The sequence below is a fragment of the Mytilus edulis genome, chromosome 1 (assembly GCF_963676685.1).
Source record: "Mytilus edulis chromosome 1, xbMytEdul2.2, whole genome shotgun sequence".
Taxonomy (NCBI): domain Eukaryota; kingdom Metazoa; phylum Mollusca; class Bivalvia; order Mytilida; family Mytilidae; genus Mytilus; species Mytilus edulis.
This window is the reverse complement of record NC_092344.1, coordinates 124,984,835-124,998,648: the sequence shown is the minus strand read 5'-3', so window position 1 is coordinate 124,998,648 and position 13,814 is coordinate 124,984,835. Positions and strand designations below refer to the sequence as shown.

The following is a 13,814-nucleotide window of genomic DNA, read 5'->3' as shown; positions in this document are numbered from 1 at the left end:
TTTAAGTTACATTATCTTTGACAATAACAAAAATTCTAAGAATCTACAAATGTGATCTGACTGAACCATTTTTTCTCACAGGTAAAATATTCACTTAAAGAAGTCAATATTCATAAAATTTTGATTAATATGAAGAATAAAAATCATATTTTTTTGACAGTTGTCTCAATGGCTATCATACCAAATTACCTGATTGTTACTTTATATCATATTAATCAAAAATATCTAACTGTAAGTATCTATTGACAAATGAATTTCATGCATCTGAATTCAGGTTTGATTGAGAGAGTGTTTTTGAGAATAGGATCAGCAGAAACAGATGACCAGCTTCAGACAGCTTTAGCTAAATTTTTAACTCCAGTTATACTTAAGTTAAACAGTGGGGATGAGGCAGTTAGGAAGAAGGTCAGTGTCTATTAATAGAATTATATCATTCAAAGTTATAAATGTGTGTATGGTAAACTACAACACTCAGATAGTTACCCATTGACATAATTAAACACCCTAGCCCTAGGACATCTACAGTTAACAATCCAGATAATGAAGATATACATGTATATGTAGTAAAGTGAGTGAACATGCTATGCTCAAATTACACTAAATTGACAAATTTAAAATTATTTATACTATCCAAGATTTGCAGTACCCTTCATGCAAATGTCATGTTAGATACTTCAATTGTTTATTGAATGGTTCTATCTTGCTGTAATGGACTGATTGGTTCTTTATTAAATATTATTAGCCATTCATTGAGTTTGTCTTCAAAGAATGAAATATTGGTTAGTATAATGCAAGTTCTGTAACTGGTAAGGTCAAATATTTGTAGATGTACAAATGTAGATGTAACCATACAATATAAAACACTAATTTTCATGCTATATTGAAGACCCATTGGTGACCTTTCAAATGTTTTCTGTTCTTTGGTCGGATTGTTGTCTCTTTGACATATTCCCCATTTCCATTCTCAATTTAATTTTTAACATTATTTATAGAGAAAGTTTGACACCTTATTAGAAATATTCTAAATCATATTCTCACACAGGGTATCCTGATCTAAAAAACTTGCAAGGATCGTAATCCAGAGGAGCAATTAAGTTTGTAGCAGTGGGGAATCTGGTAACCATGAAGGAATTATGTAAATTGTTACATGGGATGATCCAGATTTTACCTTTGATTTTCAATTAACATGATTAATGCTTCTCTAGATCCCTCTGCAGATTTCTGATTAGGTGTGATTCTGGCAAAACTTTGTTTTTTGTTCACATATTTTATTTATATATGACTTGATAGAAAGTCACTATAACAAACTTCTCCTTTGAATGTTTGTAAATAAAATGTAAGTTGATTAGATCGACCTCCCTATCTTCATTAGATGAGTCATTACAGCCTCTTGTTTCTGTAACTGTATAAACATGAATTTACAAATAATGAAATAGCGTGCATGACACTTTTCTATTTTATTTTTTTATTATTTTCATTAGGTCATGGAGCTTCTTGTCCATATCAACAAGAGATTGAAAAGTTTGAATAAAGTTCAGCTTCCAGTAGAATCATTAATTACTCAGTATTTGGATCCAAGTGCTTCGTCTATTATAACGGTAAGTCATTCAGAAAAGAAGTCAATAGTTAAATATTGGACTTAACACTCCATCTGATAGAGTGAAAAAGTAAGACAGCATTTCATCTGATAGAGTGAAAAAGTAAGACAACACTTCATCTGATAGAGTGAAAAAGTAAGACAGCATTTCATCTGATAGAGTGAAAAAGTAAAAGACACCACTTCATCTGATAGAGTGAAAAAGTAAGACAGCACTTCATCTGATAGAGTGAAAAAGCTGATAGAGTGAAAAAGTAAGACAGCATTTCATCTGATAGAGTGAAAAAGTAAGACAGCACTTCATCTGATAGAGTGAAAAAGTAAGACAGCACTTCATCTGATAGAGTGAAAAAGTAAGACAACACTTCATCTGATAGAGTGAAAAAGTAAGGCAGCACTTCATCTGATAGAGTGAAAAAGTAAGACAGCATTTCATCTGATAGAGTGAAAAAGTAAGACACCACTTCATCTGATAGAGTGAAAAAGTAAGACAACACTTCATCTGATAGAGTGAAAAAGTAAGACAGCATTTCATCTGATAGAGTGAAAAAGTAAGACACCACTTCATCTGATAGAGTGAAAAAGTAAGACAGCACTTCATCTGATAGAGTGAAAAAGCTGAGAGTGAAAAAGTAAGACAGCATTTCATCTGATAGAGTGAAAAAGTAAGACACCACTTCATCTGATAGAGTGAAAAAGTAAGACAGCACTTCATCTGATAGAGTGAAAAAGCTGATAGAGTGAAAAAGTAAGACAGCATTTCATCTGATAGAGTGAAAAAGTAAGACAGCACTTCATCTGATAGAGTGAAAAAGTAAGACAGCACTTCATTTGATAGAGTGAAAAAGTAAGACAGCACTTCATCTGATAGAGTGAAAAAGTAAGACAACACTTCATCTGATAGAGTGAAAAAGTAAGGCAGCACTTCATCTGATAGAGTGAAAAAGTAAGACAGCATTTCATCTGATAGAGTGAAAAAGTAAGACAGCACTTCATCTGATAGAGTGAAAAAGTAAGACAGCACTTCATCTGATAGAGTGAAAAAGTAAGACACCACTTCATCTGATAGAGTGAAAAAGTAAGACAACACTTCATCTGATAGAGTGAAAAAGTAAGACACCACTTCATCTGATAGAGTGAAAAAGTAAGACAACACTTCATCTGATAGAGTGAAAAAGTAAGACAGCATTTCATCTGATAGATTGAAAAAGTAAGACACCACTTCATCTGATAGAGTGAAAAAGTAAGACAGCACTTCATCTGATAGAGTGAAAAAGCTGATAGAGTGAAAAAGTAAGACAGCATTTCATCTGATAGAGTGAAACAGTAAGACAGCACTTCATCTGATAGAGTGAAAAAGTCAGACAGCACTTCATCTGATAGAGTGAAAAAGTAAGACAGCACTTCATCTGATAGAGTGAAAAAGTAAGACAGCACTTCATCTGATAGAGTGAAAAAGTAAGACATCATTTCATCTGATAGAGTGAAAAAGTAAGACAACACTTCATCTGATAGAGTGAAAAAGTAAGACAGTACTCCATCTGATAGAGTGAAAAAGTAAGACAGCACTCCATCTGATAGAGTGAAAAAGTAAGACAGCACTTCATCTGATAGAGTGAAAAAGTAAGACAGCATTTCATCTGATAGAGTGAAAAAGTAAGACAGCACTTCATCTGATAGAGTGAAAAAGTAAGACAACACTTCATCTGATAGAGTGAAAAAGTAAGGCAGCACTTCATCTGATAGAGTGAAAAAGTAAGACAGCATTTCATCTGATAGAGTGAAAAAGTAAGACAGCACTTCATCTGATAGAGTGAAAAAGTAAGACAGCACATCATCTGATAGAGTGAAAAAGTAAGACACCACTTCATCTGATAGAGTGAAAAAGTAAGACAGCACTCCATCAGATAGAGTGAAAAAGCTGATAGAGTGAAAAAGTAAGACAGCACTTCATCTGATAGAGTGAAAAAGTAAGGCAACACTTCATCTGATAGAGTGAGAAAGTAAGACAGCACTTCATCTGATAGAGTGAAAAAGTAAGACAGCATTTCATCTGATAGAGTGAAAAAGTAAGACAGCACTTCATCTGATAGAGTGAAAAAGTAAGACAGCGCTTCATCTGATAGAGTGGAAAAGTAAGACAGCGCTTCATCTGATAGAGTGAAAAAGTAAGACAGCATTTCATCTGATAGAGTGAAAAAGTAAGACAGCACTTCATCTGATAGAGTGAAAAAGTAAGACAGCACTCCATCTGATAGAGTGAAAAAGTAAGACAGCACTTCATCTGATAGAGTGAAAAAGTAAGGCAACACTTCATCTGATAGAGTGAAAAAGTAAGACAGCACTTCATCTGATAGAGTGAAAAAGTAAGACAACACTTCATCTGATAGAGTGAAAAAGTAAGACAGCACTTCATCTGATAGAGTGAAAAAGTAAGACAGCACTTCATCTGATAGGTGAAAAAGTAAGACAGCGCTTCATCTGATAGAGTGAAAAAGTAAGACAGCGCTTCATCTGATAGAGTGAAAAAGTAAGACAGCATTTCATCTGATAGAGTGAAAAAGTCAGACAGCACTTCATCTGATAGAGTGAAAAAGTAAGACAGCATTTCATCTGATAGAGTGAAAAAGTAAGACAGCATTTCATCTGATAGAGTGAAAAAGTAAGACAGCACTTCATCTGATAGAGTGAAAAAGTAAGACAGCACTCCATCTGATAGAGTGAAAAAGTAAGACAGCATTTCATCTGATAGAGTGAAAAAGTAAGGCAACACTTCATCTGATAGAGTGAAAAAGTAAGACAGCACTTCATCTGATAGAGTGAAAAAGTAAGACAACACTTCATCTGATAGAGTGAAAAAGTAAGGCAACACTTCATCTGATAGAGTGAAAAAGTAAGACAACACTTCATCTGATAGAGTGAAAAAGTAAGACAGCACTTCATCTGATACAGTGAATACTGAAACACAAATCGAAATCTCACACCAAACACCTTTTTCTTATGCTTTTGAAAAAGTATGACAAAAACCTTCATTTTCAAACACTTATTAATATACATTAAACCAAAACAACAAACTACTATGAAATTGGAAACTTTAACTCTTACACAAAAGATAAATGCCAAAAAATCAAGGTGAGTGATTCAGGCTCTTGATCTAAGTCTTTCTTGATCATGTTGATACTGACATCATTGATTAATAGAAAAATATTCCTTGAAATACACACATTTCACAAGGTTTCCATATATTTCATTGGTATATAAATAAGAAGATGAGGTGTTAGTGCCAATGAGACAACTTTCCATCCAAGTCACAAAATATAAAAAGTAAACAATTGTAGGTATTACTTGTTATGCTTTACTCAGCAGTATATAACAGTACTTGAGGAAACAGTATATAGTGTAAGAGAACATTTATTCTGCTTTGTAGAATGTGAGTAATTGAAATGTCCTAGTTAATGACCTTCTCACCCTAGTGTGTTAAGTCTGTTAGGAAGAAAATCATTGGGAAAAATTATAGAATGCTTATTCTAAAGAATATAGTGGAAAAGGACAGATTTTCTGTAACATTTGGACTATAAAGTTTTTCTTATATTTTATAGAATTTCTCCATTATCTATATAAGGATGGGATATCCTAGGTTAGAACCAGCTAAGCAAGCAGAACTGGTACCTTTGTTAATTAAATGTCTGGATGGAAAACCTAATACACAGCAAGACAGGTCAGTGTGCAGTACCAGAAGGTTGATAATATTGTATCAGATATGGATGGATTATTGTTTCAGATTTATTATGTTAGGTTAAAAAACAGAAGTGATACATGATAATCACTGTTATTATAGAGATTAGTGCCTTTAACTGAGCGGTAAATATATTCCTAATCACTGTAATAATATACAATTATGGCCCGTTGAAAAGGTGAATATCCAAAATTGTCAACACGAGAAGGTTATTTAATTACGGGCCAAAATTGTTTTATTATACCGAATTAACAGTGGAAGGGCATTTTGAATACTTACTAAGTCTATATTTTTAACATAACACACAGACTGACGTTTGAAAATACATTTGTATTCAAATTTCTCGAATTTACAACAAATGTAGAATCTTTTCCTAAAATAGTGATGGCCCTGAAAAGGACAGTTTATAAGAGATATTATCGGCTGCTGGCACACTCAGCTCTATTGATGTCAAATGCTTTACTTCCTCGTCTCTCGATGGGCTTCCAATGTAACGTGAAAGCTGCCATTTTGTTTATTTACGTCTGTGACGTCATTTTCATGGGAAGTAACTCAAGTACAAATCAACAAACTCAAAAGGTTATTCACCGGTGAATAATAGGGTTATTCACCGCTGGTGTAAATTTTTAGGGTTATTCATCCTTCCTTGCAATTGAATGAAAACTAACTGAATTATTCCATTTCACGTGATAATGTTTCCCCCAATAGAATTGTTTGAAATATATGTATGGTATAATACTAGATAATATTGCTTCTAAATGAGGGTAAATATCTTCCTAGGATTTTATCTATAATATTAAGTAAGACTGATACCTAAAATATATATATACATAGTACATTATTTTGTCGTCTCATTAAAGGTCTATCTGAGTTCACGAAAATATTTTTCCCCTGGTGGTCCTTGGAGAAAATCTGCTGGTCCTCACTATTAATTCTATCGAAAAATACTAAATCGTGTCTGTCCTATGCAAAATTTTGGTAGTAAAATCCCGAGGACCACCACTTTTCACGAACTCTGGGTCTATGGCATGTTGATTTTTGTTACAAATCCAATATGCTATACTTTAAGATGAAATAACTCTTTGACAATATAGTATTAAATATTTCATAACAATAGTTTTTAGTGACTATTTGATTTTAATTCATAAGTTATTCTCAAACTGCTTTACAGTGATTGTAGCTTCCCTGCGGTTGTGTTTTGATGTTTTGTTGACCAGTGTGATATTGTATAACTTGTATTTATAGATTATCGTTAATCATCTCAATGTGATTGATTTTCTCGCTTGAGCCTGTACGGTGAAAGCGAGAAAAAGCAATCGAGTTGAGATGACTAATGATAATCTGTTTATCGCTATTTTACCTATGACGACGCTGTCACTTTCATGTCAATTTCATTAGCAACGCCATGTGCCTCCTTAGTTCCTAGCGATAATTTTTCCATCATGCCAGTAGCATGATATGAAAATTATCACAAAAAAAAGATCAAAGGAAAAATGCACAAAATAGCGATAATGTGATATATTATATGGATGTACATTAGAGAGATTTATCCTCATACCAACAGAAATGAATTGTGTCTTTAATTTCCATATGATTTTTGACATTTTAACATCTGTATATTGTTTTACTTATTAGCATTCTACATTTAATGATGCCAGCATTGGAGCATGTTAAAATGCCACAGGATGACAAACAAAAACAGCAGATATTTGGCCTAACAGAGAAACCCCTGATTGTAAAGGTCATGCTTGACTATATGATGGATATTTTACTGTTACCTTATAAGTAAGTATTATACTTACATCCACTTCATTTGAAATTTGATGAATAGTTGTCTTATTGGCAATCATACCACATCTCTTTATTTGAATATCAAAAATAAAGTTAGAAACAAAGAAAAAAGATATTGGACACAAAGAAAAGTGACTTATGGTCTGATAACAAAAAGGTCATTATGAATACACTGCTGTTACCTTACAAACAGTGATATTGTTGTCTTTTTTCAAAACTACCTCTACCGTTTTTTATTGGGAAAAATGCCTATTTTTTATTGAAATTGGGAAATTTGTATATTTTAATTTATTCTAAACACATCTACGATTTTTTGCTGACCTTCGCTGTTTTTTTTTGCACTGCTTTTTCATGTATATTTTGGTTGTCAGACATTTTCACCTGAAAGGTACTTTTCGGACAGGGGAAAGAAACAGAAGCAATGATGGTACTTAATGCATTGAAAACTACATGTGTTACAAACATCATGATGATTCTGATCAGAAAACCGGATCTCAAAAGTGCTTTCTAATATCAAAATAATAACATGAATACGGTATTTACAAACATAACTACCAAAGCCATCACTGTTTTGGGAAAATGTTAAACTTTTTGGGAGGAATTTTAAGCCATTTTTTTTAGTAATTGGGAATTTTCTCTAGGGGAAAAGGCCGAATTTCGGCTGTAATTTGAGGCAAACAATATCACTGACAAATGATATTGATATTTGGACAAAAGAAAGAAGACATTAGATTTTTAACCTGTTACAAAACCACTTAATTTACAGGTCATGTTGGACATGATTTATGTTTTATTATTACCTTACAAGTAAGTATTGGACATTATACAATATATTAAGAAAAAAACCCAGTTCTATGGTCTAACAGAGAAACAACAGGGTGCAAAGGTCATATCAGATGAGGAGAACTGAGTAACATGTGTTGAAACACAAAACAAAATGTTGTCATTTAAAATATAAATAATACATACAAATATTCTAGAAACAACTAAAATGATCAGACAATATAACACACCACACCAACTTGTTACACCTGACTAAAAACTAGACATAAAAAGAAAGACAAACAACAACAAATAGTCAACAAAGTCTGATACAAATTTCTATTAAAACTGTCAGAACTTTACTTCCTTTCTAGTGCCCACATATCAACTCCAACCCAGACACGCCCATCTACTGCCCCAGCTGGAGGTCCAGGGCCTACCATTACACTACCTCCTCCTGGCCTCAGTGAATACAGCAAAAGAAGAGTATTAGGAGACAGTCCATTGAACCCAGAGGCATTAGAGAAAGCTAAGATAGGAGTGTTGAAATTCTTTGGCTCTGGTTTGATCGAAGAAAAGATGGTTGTTTGTCATTATGTCATAGCATCATCAGATACAAGACATAGGTATGTCATTATGTCAAAGCATCATCAGATACAAGACATAGGTATGTCATTATGTCATAGCATCATCAGATACAAGACATAGGTATGTCATTATGTCATAGCATCATCAGATACAAGACATAGGTATGTCATTATGTCATAGCATCATCAGATACAAGACATAGGTATGTCATTATGTCATAGCATCATCAGATACAAGACATAGGTATGTCATTATGTCAAAGCATCATCATATACTAGACATAGGTATGTCATTATGTCATAGCATCATCAGATACAAGACATACGTATGTCATTATGTCATAGCATCATCAGATACAAGACATAGGTATGTCATTATGTCAAAGCATCATCAGATACAAGACATAGGTATGTCATTATGTCATAGCATCATCAGATACAAGACATAGGTATGTCATTATGTCATAGCATCATCAGATACAAGACATAGGTATGTCATTATGTCAAAGCATCATCAGATACAAGACATAGGTATGTCATTATGTCATAGCATCATCAGATACTAGACATAGGTATGTCATTATTAAAAGCATCATCATATACTAGACATAGGTATGTCATTATGTCATAGCATCATCAGATACAAGACATGGGTATGTCATTATGTCATAGCATCATCAGATACAAGACATGGGTATGTCATTATGTCATAGCATCATCAGATACAAGACATAGGTATGTCATTATGTCATAGCATCATCAGATACAAGACATAGGTATGTCATTATGTCAAAGCATCATCATATACTAGACATAGGTATGTCATTATGTCATAGCATCATCAGATACAAGACATAGGTATGTCATTATGTCATAGCATCATCAGATACAAGACATAGGTATGTCATTATGTCGTAGCATCATCAGATACAAGACATAGGGTATGTCATTATGTCATAGCATCATCAGATACAAGACATAGGTATGTCATAGCATCATCAGATACAAGGCATAGGTATGTCATTATGTCATAGCATCATCAGATACAAGACATAGGTATGTCATTATGTCATAGCATCATCATGTACAAGACATAGGTATGTCATTATGTCATAGCATCATCATAAACAAGACATAGGTATGTCATAGCATTATCATATTTAAGCCATACATATGTCATAGCATCATCAAATGCATTGGTTTGACTATATGTCGAAGCATCATCATATATAAGACATACATATGTCATTATATCATTATATCATCAGGCACAAGACAAAGGTATGTAATTATGTCATAGCATCATCAGATACAAGACAAAGGTATGTAATTATGTCATACTGCATCAGATACAAGACACAGGTATGTAATTATGTCATTGCATCATCAAATACAAGACATAGGTATGTGGTTGATTTTTATGTGTCTGTAGAAAATAGAACACTCAGACACAAGACATGGATTAGTGCTTTGTTTGTTTGTTTTGTGTCTGATTGTTAAACGTGAAAGAGTAATACCAATAGCCTGATTTTTACTTACAAATATAGCAAACAGCAACTAACAACTAACAACAATCATTAAATTATAGGCTTCTTCTGAAAGATGAAGTAGAGGTTTCCCTTGAAAATACTGGAAAAGATCATTCATGATATGGAATTACTGGAGTTTCACTAGACAATGCTATAGCCTATAGGTTTTTTTGCTGAATTCCTGTTGCAAAAAATGATGTGACAATAATGTTCACTGTACCAATACAGATTATTCATAGCCAAATATGGTATAGTTCACTGTGTAATGAGTAAAACACATACCCCACAGCAAGCCATTAAAAACATTTAACACGTTTGTGAGAGCACAACCCTCCCTGCAACCTGCCAATCAGGGCCCTTACGGACTTGTTCTTACAAAAATTACCGATTCTAAACAGAAATAGTACAAAATAACAAACTAATAATCATTAAATGTATAGACAAATTATTTGCTTGTTCCAGACTTATACCTTTTATGAAAATATTGAAGTATAAGATGATCTTTGTCTATGTCAGAATGACATTTATAACAAATAGGATTATTAACTTATTATAATTTGGATTTTTTTAGTATTAACTTATTAGAATTTACATTTTTTTAATATTTACTTATTAGAGTTTACATTTTTCAGTACTAACTTATTAGAATTTACATTTTTCAATATTTACTTATTAGAATTTATATTTTTCAGTATTAACTTATTAGAATTTTACATTTTTCAGTATTTACTTATTAGAATTTTCATTTTCAGTGTCGCAACAGCAGCTGATTTAGAACTAAAGAGAATAACAGGGTAAGATTCTTCAATGGTAGAATAATTTTCTTTTTTAGAATTGAAATTTTCAATATTTGCAAGCACCTTATGTTTTATTATACGCTCATCATAATTTTTGTGTGTTTCATGATCACATAAAATACTTGAAGTATTCCTTGCATGAATCCTTTACACAAATCAATAATATTAATACATTTATACCTTCACAATTAGTAAGTTCAAAATCAATATTATGTCCGTTAAGAGAAAAACACTGATTATATGTAAGACTTAGATCAAATCAGTCTTGAATCATTTATTCCTCTAAGATTTCTCATTCTCAAGCCACTGATGTTAGATTGAATGTTAAAAGAGGAACAGATTTTGATAAGGGGCTGTTCTAGTCTGTGTCCAGCATTTTTATGCCCCACCTACAATAATAGAGAGGCATTATGTTTTCTGGTCTGTGCGTCCGTTCGTCCTTCCATCTGTTTTCCATCTGTCCTTACGTCCGTTCGTCCCGCTTCAGGTTAAAGTTTTTGGTCAAGGTAGTTTTTGATGAAGTTGAAGTCCAATCAACTTGAAACTTAGTACACATGATCCTTATGATATGATCTTTCTAATTTAACTGCCAAATTAGAGTTTTTAACCAAATTTCACTGTCCACTAAACACAGAAAATGACATTGTGCGAGTGAGGCACTGGTGTACTATGGACACACTCTTGTTTAAAGATTAGAGTGGGGCTCTCATATTCGCCGTGGACACAATTTCGCCATTTTATGATTATGAGGTGTAAAAACTTCAAAGGATGGTTGAAATGGAAGAATTATGCCGTTAAATTATATTTTTATAACAAATATGATTATTTTTGAAAATGAGACTAAATTTCGGCACTTACGAAAAGGACCGAAAAATGAACAACGATTTTGAGCCAATTTCCTGAATGAAAAAAAAATGATTTCAAAGGAGCATTCCTTAGTAATTCTTAGACTGATTGGCCTAAATTTCAGTTGTTTACACCTTTCAAATGTCTGCTATTGGTCTATAATGAAATTTATTTGATAAATATTGTTTAAAGCTGCAGTTATTTGGTTTTAAATAGATATGTAAAAACGGCGAATATGTGTCCCCCGTTGACAAAAAATTAAAATTTCACACACCCTTTAATCCAACTTTTCAGATGATTTTTCTCAAAACAAACACGTTTTCAAGCTAAGAATATTTTGCATTTGAAGTAATCTTCATATAGAAATATCAGTATACTTCAAAAACATAAAGACCTGAACATAAACTGAAGAAAACATGGAAAGATATGGCGAAAATGATCACCCCACTCTACATTAATTTTCTACTTTAAAAAGTAATTATTTGTAGTTATCTCCCTTTGTATATTTCTTTCTATTTTTTTGTCTTTACACAAAAGTATCATTATACTTTGTCATAATTATGCATACTTATGGTTCTTGTATATAGATATTAATGTAGCTTTACTTCAAAAAGAGAGACAAAAAGATACCAAAGGGACATTAAAATACAAGTAAAAATAATCTAACAATGCAGTGGAAAAAAACAAACAAAAATCATCAAAAACAACAGTACACAAAACACAACATACTTAACCAAAAACTGAACAATACAAATACATCAAAAACTGTGAGTGATCTCTGGTGCTCCGGAAGGATTCTACTCTACATGTGGAAACATCCATGTTGCTTGTGCAAGTACAAAGCTGATAAGAAAATTAATACCATGACGGACAGGTCCAGTGATATTGTTTGCCTCAAATTACAGCCGATATTCGGCTTTTTCCCCTAGAGAAAATTCCCAATCACTAAAAAAAATGGCTTAAAATTCCTCCCAAAGAGTTTAACTTTTTCCCAAAACAGTGATGGCATTGGTAGTAATGTTTGTAAATATCGTATTCATGTCATTATTTTGATATTAGAAAGCACTTTTGAGATCCAGTTTTCTGATCAGAATCAATATGGTGCTTGTAACACAAAGTGGTTTTCAATGCATTTAAGGGGGTTCGCGGGTCTAAATCATTTATATAGGATTTGTCTATATTTTTCTATAAATAAACTTTATCTTATAGTTAATAGAAAAATAAAATAAAAAAGTGGGGTCACCGTTCATTTGCGCTCACAATCTGCCTTCGAAAGAAGCATACATTTTTGTAAAGATGGGTTTTTTCTGTTGAAGTAATAGGAGAAATAAAGGTAATATCGAAATAAAAAAAGAAATTTATAACAGAAATCGCTCAAATTTTACAATAATTTAGCTTAAGTACAGCTTATATGGAAATTATATTAAAAAATATAGATCACCGATGAGTTAAAAAAGATATTTCAACTTTAAAGCCAAAAAATGGCATTTTTCCACCAAAGGGAGATAATTTGGATCTTTTTCAATGATCTATACATTTTAAAAGTCATCTGGGGCCAACATGAAGTGATTGTTTTGAATGATTTTTGTACCATATGATAAAGTAACAACTACAAAAGGTAACAAATTAAATTTGTAATGAAAACCAAATGTTTTAATTTTTTTCTGAAATTTTTATACCCTCGAGCCTCCTTAAGTACCAACATTGTTTCTGTTTCTTTCCCCTCTCCGAAAAGTACCTTTCAGGTTCAAAATGTCTGACAACCAAAATATCCATGAAAAAATAGTGCAAAAAAGACAGCAAAGGTCAGTAAAAAATCGGAGATGTGTTTAGAATAAAATATACAAATTTCCCAATTTCAATAAAAAATATCGTTTTTCCCAATAAAAAACGGTAGAGGTAGTTTTGAAAAAAGACAACAATATCACTGAGGTCATACTCATGTCATTCTGACTAACATCATTTGATTTATATATTTTGATATTTCAGGAGTGTTGATTGGAACAGTTTGGATATTCTGAACAAACTTTATACCATCTTCCAAGGGACTATAGACATTAAAGGGAAGGTAAGTGAAAATATACATAATTTGTTACATCATTTTATGATGGTCATATACTTGTTAATTATTTTTTAATTATATGCACATTTTCTTATTAGAAAGGAAGG

The 13,814-nt window shown here is 32.4% G+C and overlaps 1 protein-coding gene across 3 annotated transcripts in view; it reads left to right on the top strand.

The window, feature by feature from the left end:
- The window catches only part of LOC139518801 (proteasome adapter and scaffold protein ECM29-like), a 79,704-nt gene that overhangs the window by 11,194 nt on the left and 54,696 nt on the right, over window positions 1-13,814 (top strand). For all 3 annotated transcript variants that reach the window (XM_071310374.1, XM_071310383.1, XM_071310391.1), the window contains exons 2-8: window positions 275-405; window positions 1,482-1,598; window positions 5,197-5,315; window positions 6,969-7,118; window positions 8,261-8,512; window positions 10,755-10,796; window positions 13,635-13,713. In XM_071310374.1, coding sequence (XP_071166475.1) covers window positions 275-405; window positions 1,482-1,598; window positions 5,197-5,315; window positions 6,969-7,118; window positions 8,261-8,512; window positions 10,755-10,796; window positions 13,635-13,713 — 890 coding nt within the window. The remainder of the gene's footprint in view (window positions 1-274; window positions 406-1,481; window positions 1,599-5,196; window positions 5,316-6,968; window positions 7,119-8,260; window positions 8,513-10,754; window positions 10,797-13,634; window positions 13,714-13,814) is intronic.